This window comes from Macrobrachium rosenbergii, chromosome 14, assembly GCF_040412425.1.
Source record: "Macrobrachium rosenbergii isolate ZJJX-2024 chromosome 14, ASM4041242v1, whole genome shotgun sequence".
Taxonomy (NCBI): Eukaryota; Metazoa; Arthropoda; class Malacostraca; order Decapoda; family Palaemonidae; genus Macrobrachium; species Macrobrachium rosenbergii.
In genome coordinates, this window is record NC_089754.1 from 23,211,796 (window position 1) to 23,226,963 (window position 15,168).

The following is a 15,168-nucleotide window of genomic DNA, read 5'->3' on the forward strand; positions in this document are numbered from 1 at the left end:
GCATAGGTTGACGGGGTTTCTCTCATTAACACGAGAAGTGGACTGCAGTTCCTGTGAATTATTTTTTTCCCAAGTCTCTCATACTAGATGGAGGCACTTTTGTTCTTTGCTTCTTAAGAGCCACTTTTGCTTTTTGTTTTAAACGTTGCACGTCAGTGTATTGGGCATTATCCCATTTCACTTTGAGAATGGTTTTCTTGAACGAGAGTTTGCAAGGCTGAATGTATCGTTGCTTGAACAGTGTCCCCCCTGCAGATTGAACTGTGCTCGATTACAACGGCAGGGGAGGATATGAACCCATCCCTAACATTAGATTATTAAACCAGAAATTGGTCTTTTAAACAATTCCCCTAATTTCCACCAACCAAAGGTGTCGGGGAATAGTTGGAAGCTGCAAGACAAAGGACTATTAACTTTGTCTAGATCTCACAGCAACAGGTGTCTGTCAGGAAACACCTGTCGGAAGAGGCTGACGCTATTAGAGGACCATTTTGAAAAGAGATTGTTATATCACATAACGTATATACCGTTCGATGTTTCCCAAGAACTAGTATGTTTGAGCAGTACGTAGGCTGTGTACTTCAACTTGGCTTTGGTTGCCAGGTTACCAAGAGGCGACTTGTATTATATGAAAATGTTACATTGTACTTACTTGAACAATGGTTTGTAAATGTCAAGATGTCAGCCGTGTATCTTCGTGTCATGTTTGCTCTTTCCATGCTCACTTATTTTCGAAGAAAGTTTCTTGCTCTCTCCCCCTCTATCCATCGTGTAAGCATCTTTGATATAAGTAAGTTTACTTGTATATCCTCACGGGGCATAAACAAGTACTAGATTCTTTATGCATTCTAGGAACATAGTCTGACTACCTTCAACAGCTTTTGTGGTAAGATGGTAGCTGTTTCATTCTGCAGAACGCTACTACAGCACCACTTCGTACTGCAGTACTATTAAATTTTTCGTATCCGTGAAGGGTGATATCTATCTAGACCGTGGTAGTAGCTCAATTGTTTACAGTAGTACGAAGAGTAGTCCTTTGTTCTCTCTCTCTCTCTCTCTCTCTCTCTCTCTCTCTCTCTCTCTCTCTCTCTCTCTCTCTCTGTGTCGTGTCATCACAGCAACCCATGGTCTGGGTCATTCTCTCTTACCATTTTTTCCTCTGTCTTTACTCTGTTCACCTTGGTTTCAACCAGCATAAATAGTAAACCGCTTAGTCGGTAGAGGAGGTTGGTACTGAAAGGACTATAGAGACCATTTATGCATACACAACCTCACTGATCATTGACAGTGGAATGCTCAATGTCTTATGGAAGAGACTTATAAATGAACTGCTCTTATGCTACAGGGCACCTCCATTGTGATTTGGCAACGACCTCGCTGTCTTGAATAGTGATCAAGGACCAGGAGGGTAAGAAACTGATTGATCTACTCTTTGGTAAGACGCTTCGCTCTCAGAGAAGTTTCCTTGGAATGCTTCTGCGGTATTCTATAAGGTTCAAAGCACACAATCGTAGATAATTTAAGCATTTTTAAAATGAATTTTTGGTTATTTGGCTATAGCGATATTTACTGTACAGTTAATTACAAAACCCTCGAGGATGCTGGATTTAGATAAGATTGGCAAGGGAGTTTGTTGTACGTATCTTATCTCTGTGGACACAGAAGGAAACTGTTTCGTAATATTAGCCTTCGGTATGTATACTACGAGATGTTGTTTATATATATTAGAGATCGAGATGACGTCTGACTTTAGAGGTTGAGTGACGTGGGTGGGAATCGGGATGGGACATGGAAAGTGTGTGTGTGTATGTGTTAGGGGGAGAGGGTGCTGCAGAAGGGAAGGGAGAGGGTTGTTGCCTATTGTTGTAGCCGCTCTTGTTTCAGTGTTCTCTCTAACTCCACCCCATTTCGTCCTTATTCGCTTAATTCAAATTGTTTAAATAGTCTGGTTCAGTCTCGGTTAAAGTGTTGGAATGTTTGTGTAGCATGAAGTGCTTCAGTGAGTTGGTAGACTGATGGAACCTTTATTAAGAGTTCAGTGCCTGCATTGTTTCTTTTGTAAACAAATAATGACGTTTTCTCTTGAAAATAAAGATAGAAAAGTTACTTGTTTAAAATATTCTACGATTTGTTCTTCCATATCTGCGTTATTCCTTAGACATCCGCTTATAATGTGCAGTTCGAGTGTAAGTAAAATTGCATCTTTAGAATACAGAGCGCGAGAGAAGAAAGTGAGGCGTTTTTAATATTTGGGTATGTGTGTCCTTGATGTGTATTGCTGTCTATTCACCGAACCTCGGTTCAGGCGGTGAATGATAAATCAAAAGATACGACGCCGTCATCCCTGGTGTGGCAGGAATCAAGTTCCTCTCAGACGTCTTTCGTAGAGCAGTTATTGGGTGCGAAAATCTTCCCAAACTAAGCACAAAGTTTTTGTAGTGGTAGGATAGGAGGGTTAGTTAACGAAGAATAATACTTTGACAGGTCAGCGATTTAAAAGGCATATTAAAAGTAATACTCTCATGCTTTCATCAAACCCGAAGGAAAGGTGGGACGTTCATGATTTACTGACGGATCCTGGTGCGTGGTTGAAGGCCAGTTTTATATCCTGGAGGGAACTTAAGTGCTTGGTTTTGCGCCCTTTATGAAATAACATTGAGACTAGATAAATAATATTCAATGGTTGCGTGAATACGTACTGCATAGTGTGGGGAATCCCAAGCCGCCGTCTTAGTTCACCAGACATTCAGTAAAAAATAATGGAAAGTGATAGTTTGTAGTTTTTCACTGTTACCACTGCTATATTTTATCGAAATCTTGAAATTGTGGCTTTGAATTTCGTACAGTTTGCTTACAAATTATCCTTAGTTTCTTATTTTCTTAAGAAGAAAAAAACAATGAGAACTGAACATTGAGCTGATATGTTAGTTTCGTAGTGCTTTTGAATAAGTTTAGGCTGTGAATGATAAACTTAAGTGTTACGTCATCTGTTCCTCATCTTGAGTGAGCAGTGTATTTAGTGAATTTGAGTGTGAGTAAAGACTTACACACAAATTTCTCATTGTTCTAACACGCACGAGAGTGAACTGCAGTTGTCTTCAAAAATCACTCAAGTTCTCAAGTGTTTTTCCTTAGGGTAAGGTAAGGGTTTAACTTTGTTAGGATTAACCCGTCCGGCGATGTAAAATAATGCGCTGAACGTTAAAAAATAGCTATATTTAAGGGTGTGAATCAAATTTTTGGGATCTCCCGTCTGCTTTTCGTACTAAAGTTTACGGGAGCAGTTTGATATTTGTATAATTTTTTTTTTGTTTCCCGGTATTGCATGCCACCAACCGGAGTAAAAGGTCCGCTATTGTATATTAAGTACAGTAGGTGGAATATAGGGTCCGTTTAGGTATTTTTATATTGTCCTGGGAAGGGAATAATAAGTCTGGTATTGCTTTATATATGTAAGAATAAAAGGAATACAATGTCGGGTATGACATGCGCTGTAAATTGATTAAAACTCAGGTTTTGCATGTGCTGCAAGTGGAGAAAATAGGAAATATTAGTCAACAATTAGAAATAGAAAGTTCTTCATCGGCTTCCTTCCTAGGTACTCTGGCTTTGACCGTTGCGGAACTGTTTTGTTCTAGCTTAATATAGCTCATTAGCAACGGTTTTGGTATGCAGCATCTGTGGCTGACCATACTTAGAGTGATTGGTATTTTAATGTTCATTGCTGACCCTCGCCCCAGATCTTGTGACATCGGCATGCCGTTTTAAGCCAGGAATGCAGATGAAACTCGAGGAGTGAAGCTCTGTTGTTTGCGTAGCTATTTGGATAATATTTTTGAGGTCAGTGCCCGCTTTTATGAAGTTGAAACTCGCCATTTCGACTTTATTCTCTGAAAAACTAATGAAAATTTTACTAGACGTCAAAATTATTCCCCTAATAATCTTGTAGATTAGTGAGGCGTGCTAATTTCTCTCTCTCTCTCTCTCTCTCTCTCTCTCTGATTTTGGCTTCAGTGTAGTGGATTCCTTTGGGTTCCTTCATCTCGTTTTGTTGATGTGTAAGTACATGCGCGGCTCGCGTTTTGAACTGGTTAATGAATGCTTGTTTAGGCGTCGCATCGTGAAGGCTGTTTGTTGACACAACTTTGGAGGTACAGGCGTTGAGGATGTCTGGTTTTTCGAGGATGTTGAGCTTGAAAATCACTCGTCACTTCGGAATCATGGTGACCACGTTTCATTTTTTCGTGGCAGTAAATTAACGCGGGAACCGTTTCTTTCCATTTTAACAAAAGTATTTCCTTTGAACCAAGTCACTCGTGGCAGATTGTGCTAATTTGTAAAGGGATAAAGTTCCGCGAACTTTCTGAAGCATTAGAAAAGCTGAATTTTGTTTACTACTAAATTTTAATATTTAGACAATTCACCCTCCAGTCTGAGGTGGGTGTGACAGGCATTTTAATTTTAATCATTTTCTGAATCCTTTTCGTCAAGTGGATATAGCACCAGAGGAGTGTTTTCAGCTGTAGATGCTGATTGTGTGAAAAATCTAGGTCTTGGGAACTGAGGGGCGTTGCTCTGATATGGGCGAAACCATTCCCTGCTAAACGAGGGCTGAGAAAATATTGGTGTTGTTGATCCGGATATTTTGCTAAGGTGTCTCAGATCTTTCAGTTCGGTACGTGTTGTGTATTGTGGAATACCCAGTAGGCATAAAATCGTACTCGAAGAGACTGCACATTTAGTCCTTAATGCTGTCCACAGAACGTCGCGACGAATGCCTTTATCAGTGCTTTCGTGCATTTGTTGAACAAAGTTGGCGTTTATCGCAGTTTTCGGCCTTACCTAGATTAAATAGTCTGTCGTCATGCGCCATCACAACCTTGGGGTGTGCTTGTCACATCAAAAGATCATCATCAGAAATCTAAGCTGGGGTCATAAACTAAGGATGCTTAATCCCGCTATCTCCTAAATGGCGGCAGTGTTGCTGACTTCGTGTGTTGAGGTTTTGTAGTCATTGGCGATATGATTACCTGCAGGTGGTTTTATCTCGGCCCTGATGAGTAGTGTGCTGAGGTAGAGAGGTGAAAGTGTTGAGGTTGCTCACTCTTGCTGGTCTTATCCCATTTTTCAGCAGTCTGCAATATGAGAGAGAGTGAGAGAGAGAGAGTGAGTGAGTGTGTGTTTCTATCCTAAAATGAGAGAGAGAGAGAGTTTCTATCCTAAAATGATAGATGCTCTCTCTCTCTCGCTCTCTCTCTCTCTCTCTCTCTCTCTCTCTCTCTCTCTCTCTCTCTCTCTCTCTCTGTGTGTGTGTGTGTGTGTGTGTGTGTGTGTGTGTGTGTGTGTGTGTGTGTGTGTGTTTTAGTGTTACCAGGAATTCATAGCTAGATATGTACTAGCATTGCACTGGAGTTGTACCCAGAGCACGCAAAGTAGCCCTTAAATGTGCCAGAGGGTTTGGCGTAACTTGAGGAATTTACCTGCCAAGCTGCAGAGGTCACACACGCACGCAGGGTAACATTAGAGTTTTGGCTATTTATAGAAATAAGCCATCATTCTGTAAATACTCTCGTATACTAGTCAACTTTACAATTGCTATATTCCTGAAAACTTTACTTCTCTCTTACCCACTCACCCAGTCGACGAATTTTGGGTAGCGATTAAGTAAAAACGAACTGGAAGTGAGAATCAAGTCTAGCGACAGTAAGCGCTGACACTGTCATTGTCTTCTCTGGGGTTCGTGCTGATGTACTTAATCCTTAGAATGAACGCGATGACTTCGTGTCATGTCCCTTGTCTAGCCTGTCGACAAGAGCACAAGTCTCGCCGAATGTGTGCTGCTGTGAAGTAAATCTGACCTGATCCTTGGAGATGGGCTATTCATGTGCTGACGGCCTTTGATCCGTTTGTCTGAGGCGTCTAATGTATTTAAACAATGCAGGAGAAAGATTGTAGCCTACAGTGGTTTCACCACGACGAGGGCGAAGGTCACATTATCAGATGCCCTCCCGTTTTACGTAACGTGCTCTAGTATTTTTAAGATGTATTGGTCATTCTATGTGTGTGTTTTGAGCCACGAGGTTCCCAATTCTTTACTCGAGGAATCGAACCCGGTAATAGTATTGTTATTGTGGTTATTGCTTATGCACTACTTCATCGTTAAGTTCTGTCTAAATTTACTGATCTTCGTCCTGCTGTTTCCATTTCTCTTCTCACTAGCTCATCATCATCTGAGTTTGTTTTAAAGTTGTTTTGATAAGCTAGCTACGGAAGCCAGACTGACACCTATGGTGTTGAAAGTGGAAGGGGCGTAGACCACGTGTTTAGTGTTCCGGGAAAGAGGAGATTTTTTTTTTTTAACTCGATGAGTAGTTATAAGGAAGTTGAAACACTTGAAGCCTGGGCAAAAACATTGCGAGTGGCGGCTGCATAAGCCATCTTACTGCCGGGTAATAAATCACACGAGTCAGAATGATGGATCTTGTCAGCAGTCATAACCGTAAAGCATAGAAGGGTGCCAAGTGTCACAGATAATCATTCTGTTCAAAATATGCAGAATGGAATAATGACGGGGTGTAAATATTCAAAATTAACAGAAAGGTGAATTACTGAGTAGTCTATCGTTCTCTTAAACTTTACGAGCATCATCACTGAACAATTTAACGGTAACAGGGTTGAAAAAATAAGAGCATCCTTGTTGTCTTGGGACAAATAGTGGCTGTTAATATTGCTGAAAGATAACCAGTAACGCGTGTTCAACTTTCTGCAACTTCGGAAGTTCCGGATTAGTTACAACTTGAGGTAGATGGCCAGACCACAGGAAATATTTTTGACAAAGGATACCACCGCGGTTTAGAACGTCGGAGACTGCAGGCACTTCCGGCAATGGAAGAACGAAAAGTGGCAGCAGTACCATTAACTCAGAAAGACGCTGATTTGTTTCTACGATTTATGTTAAGTCCTCGAAACAAAAACTTTAGGTTATTTATATTTAACATAAATATTGCTGCTCGTATATTCAGTGTACTGTAATTTTTTCGGAAACAAAATCCAGATTTATCTAGCAAAGAAGGCCAGCATTTTTAGACTCAAAGAATGGAATGAATGCTCCTGGGGACATAAGCAAAAAGTGCTACGTATTTTTAGACATTGCATCTGGTGTATGAGAGCAGAAATTGTTTAAGAAACCTTTGCTTTTGGTGATAAGAGAATTGAGAGATTCGTATTGAAATTATGACTCATGCAGGCATCTCGGTGATGTCAGGGATTGCTTGTGGGATGGCGTTGGGGGGCCTGGGACGGGAGAGGAACCATTATTGCCTGTAGGACTTGTGGCTGGCTGACTCACCCGCATCGCAAACGTTTTCGTCAAGCCCATAATGGCTTTGCGTTTTCGTTACTCTGCCTTAGTCAGCATCATGTTAGTATCGTGCTGCAGCATTTATCGTTTGGTACGTTAGGCCAGTAGGAATTTATTTTTCTAAAACTTTCCAGGTTTTGAACCGATGGTATATCCACGCATCTGTCAGTCATGCAGGATATATGCTAGCCTTATTTAGTAATGGTATTTCATCCATCATTAGAACATTCAGTTAACCTTGTTTCCTATCTCTCTCTCTCTCTCTCTCTCTCTCTCTCTCTCTCTCTCTCTCTCTCTCTCTCTCTCTCTCTCTCTCTCTCTCTCTCTCCCAGCGGTGTGATACACGAATGAATTGTCAACGGATATTTTGCTATGTTTTCTAGAAAACAGTGCTGGTAGAGTAAAAATAAAATCAATGCAGGTGGTTTAAAACTTTCTAAAATTGGAAAATTCATTTACATCTGGAACAAGCCTATTTTTACATAGGGTATCGCATACTGTATTGAACATAAGTTGAAAATACCATAGGGTAGTTGCAAATCCAGTTTTCATTTGGTAAATGAAGTATAAACGCGATATTTATATCAATTAATTTATTCTTTGGAGGAGATAACGGTTACACTTGACACGACTGTATCGAATTTGTGCAAAGGATTACAAGAGTTTTTTCTTTGCTAACGGTATGTTGTAAGTACCCTTTAAGTAACAGACGAAGGTAATTAGTTACTTGGTGCTCTTTATTTTGTGGTACTTGATGCATACAAACTACAAAGGTCCTTGTGTTAATCGTACTCCTGATATTTGGTGTAGGAAGTGCAGAGTCTTGTTGCTTCACGGCTGGCATTGCTGTTGTCAAAGATGTTCGCCTCTGCCCTTGCTTCCTGTTACTTGAAGAGCACGTTGTCGGGTTTAGTACCAGTATCCTACAGCAGCCACGTTGGAACAGAGAATAGGAAAAGGACGCGGGAGGAGTTTGGGAAGAACACGGTTTAACAGTCCTTGTGCAGCCCAGTGACGTCATTGAGTCGATCTTATCATAGTGACGCACGCTGCGCGAGATTACTTGAAGTATGATTCTTGGTCTAGAGATGTGTGTGAAGAAGAGATATATTTCACCACTTGTTCGACTGAGGTGTGTGAATGTGTATATATATAATTATATATATATATATATATATATATATATATATATATATATATATATATATATATATATATATATATATAATATAGTGTGTGTGTGTGTGTGTGTGTGTGTGTGTGTGTGTGCGCGCGCGCGCGTGCGCGCGTGTGTATGAGTATATATCGTTAGACTATTTTTTAAAATATATTGGAATACGAAGGGAAATGGTCAACTGAATGTAATTTTCTGTGTGACGTATCATACCTCGGAAACTGTCAGTACGCGAGTTTCGAGAATTAGCGCATCATGGCATAGCATCGTAGAGTTCATAAGTGTTCAGTATTTTATACGAATATCAACATCTGGTAGGCTGATACGGCCCACAGATATGATAGAGAAGGTGAAGGGAGATAAAACACTTTTCCTTGATAACTTAAGCTGATGATCCGTTTGACAAACAGTCTTCTCACTGGTTTGTTTCTATATACTGTGACCCTATGTATAGGAGAGGTAAGCAAAAACTTTAAACTGATATTGTACTTGACCCAAGTCGTAATAGAACACCTCCGGCAGTGATAGGTCATGTCTGAATCTTTGAAATGAAGGCATATGTGCATGCCTTTACAACGCCCTTGAGAGGCAACTGGAAATATTGCCACTGCTGTTTCACTGGTGTCCCCAATTGTCACTTCATATGCAGTTTTCCAGACTTTTTTTTTTTAACTTGTACTCAACCTGTATTAAAAACCTTTTTCTTTCATAGTTTAGCAATTTTGAGTGAAATAAGATTCTGAAATCTTGAGCTGTATGCTTTAAGAATTTGGGAACTCATACGTTATTAATTCTTTATTCCTCTCATAAAGTAAGCCAAGAGTTCCAAGACGATTTTTTACCGTCTTCAAAAGCCCATTGTTTTAACGTTGTATGAAATGTGAGTTGGAAAATTGATATCACGTGGGGTTTATTCGTGTTTTTAACGGTTACGATAGCTTAAGTGTGTGGGTTTGTGGGACAAGAGTGGCATGCAGTCATATGCCATTCAAGTTCCTTTATTATAGGACTGCTTCGTGACATAGTTTGTATGTCTGTACATTAGTCGATTTGAAGTAGCTGTTTATTGAATTACAATTAAAATTGCTTGGAAAGTTGCTCACTAAAAGTTCGTACGTGGGGAGGGTATCAGTTTACCTGTAAATTTATAAGGTGGCTAAATATTTTGATTAGGCCTAATTTCATAGGCTGTGCTTGAGATGTTCCAGAAACATGTTCAACCTTTTGCATGCACAGTAAGTTCAAGAGTAGCTAAATCAGAAACTTTACTTGATAATTCGTAGATTTGTATTTTTATCTGACTTGGATTTCACATACTTATTTTTTTGTGGCGGGGCGGGGGGGCGCTTTTTACTCAATCTCACTTTTTTCTTGCATGAACAAGTAACACTTGAGATACCAAGTTTTAGTTTTCTGTAAAAGAAAACTATTGTGCCAGCTTTGTCTGTCCGTCCGCACTTTTTGTGCCCACCTCAGATCTTAAAAACTACTGAGCTAGAGGGCTACAAATTGGTATGTTGATCATCCACCCTCCAGTCATCAAGCATGCCACATTGCAGCCCTCTAGCCTCAGTAGTTTTTATTTTATCTAAGGTTAAAGTTAGCCATAATCGTCCATCTGGCAACGGTATAGGACAGGCCACCACCAGCCCGTGGTTAGTTTCATGGGCTGCGGCTCGTACAGCATTATACCGAGACCACCAAAAGATATCTATTTTCGGTGGCCTTGATTTTACGATGTACAGAAAACTCGATTGCGCCGAAGCAGCTTCGGCTCATTTTTTACTTGTTTATTTTATGACGGGTAACATCCCGTCGTACTTACGATGTTCAAATAGTTTTAAATTCGTAATGCAAGAAAACGTATTCATCCTTTGTATGGCATTACGTTTCTGTGCCCAAACACCGGTTTCGTTCCGTTGTCATATATTGCATATATATAGTGCCTGCTCGCGCTCCGCAGATTACTCTTTTGTCGCATACATATAGTGCCTGCGCGCGCTCTGCAGATTACTCTTTTGTTCAAGACGCTGACTACGCATAGAAGTTGCTAAATTCGAAGTTCTTGCATATGGTTTCAGCTGGTAAGTACTCTATTGCAAACTTTGGTAAAGAGAGTCCATTGTGGGGGGACTAGAGCACACTCCGGCTGGTAGATCGTGCTGCTTCTGCAAGCTAAAGGATAAAATTTGTTAGAAGTCTGCTGTAAAGAGATTCCTTTTGTATTCACTCAACCCTTCCATTACCCTTCTAACAAATAGATAGACCATGCTATCTTGAAGTGGAAAGTTTCAAGCCCCGCCCTCATTTACCCAAATCATGCTCATTGATTCACTCTTTCCCCCATTTTTTTTAAAATCTAGGTAAGGAGGTACCTTATCAATGGGTTTGCAAGAAATCGTATTTTGTAGCATTAATAAATCTATCCCCAAAGACGTGTTTGTACTCTTTAACGTTCTAGTCACTTTGGTGGATCAGATTTCACCTCGAAGGACCATAGATTTGTTTAGGGTAAATATACTGAGAAATGTCAGTTACATGTTGCCGATTATGTACGTTGGTCTTACCCATTGCATTCGTCTATCTAAAATTCGTACTCTCATAACATGTGACGAGTTGTCATTTGATACCAGAAATAGCCTTACTTCATGTTTTATTCAAGTTGGAAACGTTGCTGCATCTCGATTCACAAGTTGTAATGTTCTCCAGTCGTACTTGATAATAATGCGTGGCAACTCTACTTGCGCATTGATAAAAGGTTACTCTGATGTACTTAGCACTAGTCCGTCACACACGCTTGTTGCGGTCGTGTATATTCGAACTAGGAGTGAGAGTGAGTGTGTTGCCCGCTTTCGTTTTCCAAATTTGATACATGCTTTGAAACTTTGTGAACGAGGTTGAAGATTAATACCGAGAGAATAATTATTACAGATACAGTACAACCATTATTGTTATTGTGAAAGATATTTAGTGATTAGCCCACTTTGAGCGTTATCTGAATCTATGCTTTGGTCTTGGAAGAATTTACTTGTGAAATTGGTGTTTTTCTTATTGCTGGCGCCTCCCCATCAAATAAAATCTTTCGAAGCAAACGACAAATAAGAGGGTTGCGGTTGGTGGCTTTGCTGCATGCAGCTGAATAAACAAGCGTTGTTGCATCAATATTGTGTTTGTGTAAAGGTTACCCGGATAAACAAAGCTGCATACCTATGACATTGCTGATCAGTTTGCACTAAAGAGAATTTGTTGCCTCTTGTTTCGTCTATTAAGGTTTTTTATATTCATTTTTTCCACTATGCCATTAGCATGCATGTGACTGGATACCTTCGCGTATATTTGTTGCTAATACATATTGTTTAGTATATTGGTGACTGCAACTGATCATTTCTTTCAGGAGCGAGGATGCCTTCGGTAGGAGGGGGCAGCGTGGACATCCGCTCCATCTTGGGCAGTGTCCTTAATGTCATCAAGAGTAGAGCCAATCAAATATGTTCCTCCACGTGCGATGGACTTGTTCTCCGAATGCATTACAGATGGACTTTCTGCATGTTGTTGGGAGGCTTCCTTACAGTATGGTACTCATGGTGAGTAGCCTCAAAAAGGTTTATTTTTTTATTTTTATTATTTACTGTTACCTGTATTTTAATGATATTTTGGATGTAAGTTTGTGCATCAACATTTGGTCTACTTACATAACATTTGAAAGGCCAAGTGCCTAACCAAACTGACGATTAAAAGTTTTGATACATTTTTGATGGAAGTGTTATCAGGTTTTCTTAATCATCGCCTTTGCTTACATAGAATGGCTCGGACACAGTAATATAGAAATAGAGGATTTACATTGAAATAAGGTTCAAGATTAATTAACATGAATGTTGCCATATGTTCAGATTTATTTCAAGCTGCTGCAGATCAACCCTGTACTGTGTGGTATTGTCTAAACTACTATTGCTCTTTCAGGTACCACCGGGACGTTATCACTTGTGTGTCGCACTTTAACGCCGAGACCCAAGTTCGACTAGACTACATCAACGTCTGCCTCTCATACCCATATGTGGAAGATAATGGCTCTAGGCGATATTTACTCTTTTACAGATGGATATCTTGGTCTTTGCTGGTCTTAGCTGGTATTTATTATATCCCAAGGAAAGTTTCGAAAAATTTTGACAATGCAAGATGCAAGAAGCTCTTGGAAGATCTTGCAGCAAATGCACACCGATACGACCAGGCTGAAAAGGAGTTGGTGGAAAGAGCAGCTAGATATATTTTGTTCAACCTGAAGACGCACAATGGACTGTATTGGAAGTTTCTTACAGTCAATCTTTTGTCCCTGGCAGTTGATATTTTTGCAATGCAGTACCTGGATTTCATTCTCCAGGGCAGATTCCTTCAGTATGGCTTCAAGGCATACCCATTCGAAAGAGACCCTCAGACATTCTCGGACTACATGTCTCAGATGTTCCCACCCTTTGCGTCCTGTGAGCTCTCTAATGAAAATCAGCTAGTGAACAAACGTATCGAAAAATTTGGTTGCCATCTCACCATCATGGAGTTATATGAGAAACTCTTCTTGGTACTGTGGATCTGGCTGATTTTCCTCTCCTTCGTCACCTGCTGTTATATAGTGTTCTTGTTTTCAATGTGGTTACCATGTATGAGGACGTACCTTTTGAGGTTTGCAAAGCCAATCCACTCTGAAAATAAAGCAAGAGAAGTTATTTTGAATGTCTCTAAAAACTGCAAAATTGGCGATGTTTACCTGCTGTACCGTCTCAAGTCTCACCTGAGTCATGCAAGGTTTTACGAATTGATGTCCAGATTGTCTGACCCAAATCTCTTGAGCAAACAGATACAGCCAGCCATCCCACCTGGAGTAACACCAGATAAAGACAAGATGCCCCACAACAAGCAAGTGGATTCACTCAGAAATCGCAGACCAAATGTTCCTCAAGACCCTCCTATCAACCCTGATTATCTCCATCAGTTGCTTACCAATCCAGAAATGATGGCCCGTCATCCACAGCAGCACCCCGAACAGCGGACGCCCCTCTTGAAGAAGGGGAACACGAGCATTCTTATTGAATAATAGTGTTTAGGAATGAAAATAAAAGTGTTTACCGTTGCCATAAAGTTAAAAGCCTTGTGCACATAGTACATTTGTCATGGCAGCCTTTTGATAACTTGAATATTCGTTTCCACAGAAAAAGACATATAAACCCTGTAAATCAACGAGTCCAAGCACTGTTGATCACCAGTGCTCATGGTGACTCCATACCACCCTGTAAACATATGTTGCAGTTTACAAGTCGATGATAGTTTTCTAAAGCTATACTCCGTCTTCCCCACCGACGCACATTCTGTGGAACCTTCAGTAGGGACCAATATCTGTACAACTATATTAGCATATCTTTCTGCAAGCCCTCTTGAGAATCCGGGTGTTTTCTTTAATTTCCCGTTTCCTGTCAACAGCCAAAGATGAGAGAGAATCTTGAAATGGTGATGGGCGCTGGAAGAGCCAAGAATTAAGGGTTTGGTCCCGATTTGGCATGAGAATTTGTTAATGTACAATGTTTTCTGTTATGTTGTAGGTTAGGTACTTTTATTTATTAAATGCTAATCTAATTTGTCCTTCTTTGAGGTGCTGAATCTTATTAAAGATTTGAAGTTAGACGGAAACGCAGGATCATAAGTTTCAAGATGCAATTTGATGGAAGCACAGGTGACATTAGAGGCATTCTCCAATGTACTGTAGGTCGAGTTTCACGGCCTGTGGAATGCCAGAGGAAATAATCATTAGAGTGATTTATACAGTTCTGCAAGATTTTAGGTACTCAATTGGGTTTCAGAATCCTTTGTGCTGTAGTTAGTTATAGATAAGATTTTTGACGATTCCAGGAATGGTACATAGATACGTTTGTCTCATCAATACTGTTGTTTGTCCGGCTGCCAAATCGTGGTTATTAATCCTCACGGAGAAGCTTGATCTCCAATGAAACACAAATCTCTTCTTCTCTCTAGTGCCAATAGAGTGAGGATTGTAGTCTATTTTTACTGTATTTTATTGTTAAACTCAGTCTTTTTTTTCATTTTGATGTTTTACTGAAACATTTTTTTTTATCATGGGACCAGGCTTTTTAGTCCGTTCTTGTATTTCTAGATATTTAATTGATTATGAAATTGTTTTAACTTTTAAGGTGTATAGCTATATGCAACTGTGATAATTATTGTAGAGTTAGGTGTTTTATTGGGTTCTTATATGATGTAAGTATTCTTTTATGAACAAAGAGCCCATTTTTAACCAAACTGTCATGTTGAATTTACACTTTGTATTCTTTTATACGGTAAATAAAAGTCAATGTAATTTCACATGTTTTTGTCAACAATTACAGGTATAAATTATTGGGTTTTGCAATGTGTGAATACTGATTAAGCAAATGATTATTTGAAGGTAATGTTCTTTTATCCTGGTGATTGAAAAATTTTAAGGTTTTGAACTTGCTGTGATGGCGCCATTACGGTAAAACGTCGCCCATAAGAAAATCCATTAAGTAATCAAGGATCTGAAAATGAAAAAAGGAAAGCACTTAATAGAAAAACATTGGCATCACATTAGATAAACAAAACGATGGAGTTA

The 15,168-nt window shown here is 39.8% G+C and overlaps 1 protein-coding gene across 8 annotated transcripts in view; it reads left to right on the forward strand.

The window, feature by feature from the left end:
- LOC136845778 (innexin inx2-like) overlaps nt 1–14,895 on the forward strand; it is a 650,831-nt gene extending 635,936 nt beyond the window's left edge. For 5 of the 8 annotated variants that reach the window (XM_067116058.1, XM_067116057.1, XM_067116052.1 and 2 more), the window contains 2 exons: nt 11,929–12,118; nt 12,495–14,895. In XM_067116058.1, the coding sequence (XP_066972159.1) occupies nt 11,937–12,118; nt 12,495–13,620 (1,308 nt within the window). In that variant the 5' untranslated portion in view covers nt 11,929–11,936 and the 3' untranslated portion in view covers nt 13,621–14,895. Of the gene's footprint in view, nt 1–4,202; nt 4,438–10,493; nt 10,619–11,237; nt 11,368–11,928; nt 12,119–12,494 lie in introns of those variants that run through there. The other 3 variants (XM_067116056.1, XM_067116053.1, XM_067116050.1) reach the window with 3 other exon arrangements.
- The last annotated feature ends 273 nt before the right edge of the window (nt 14,896–15,168 follow it).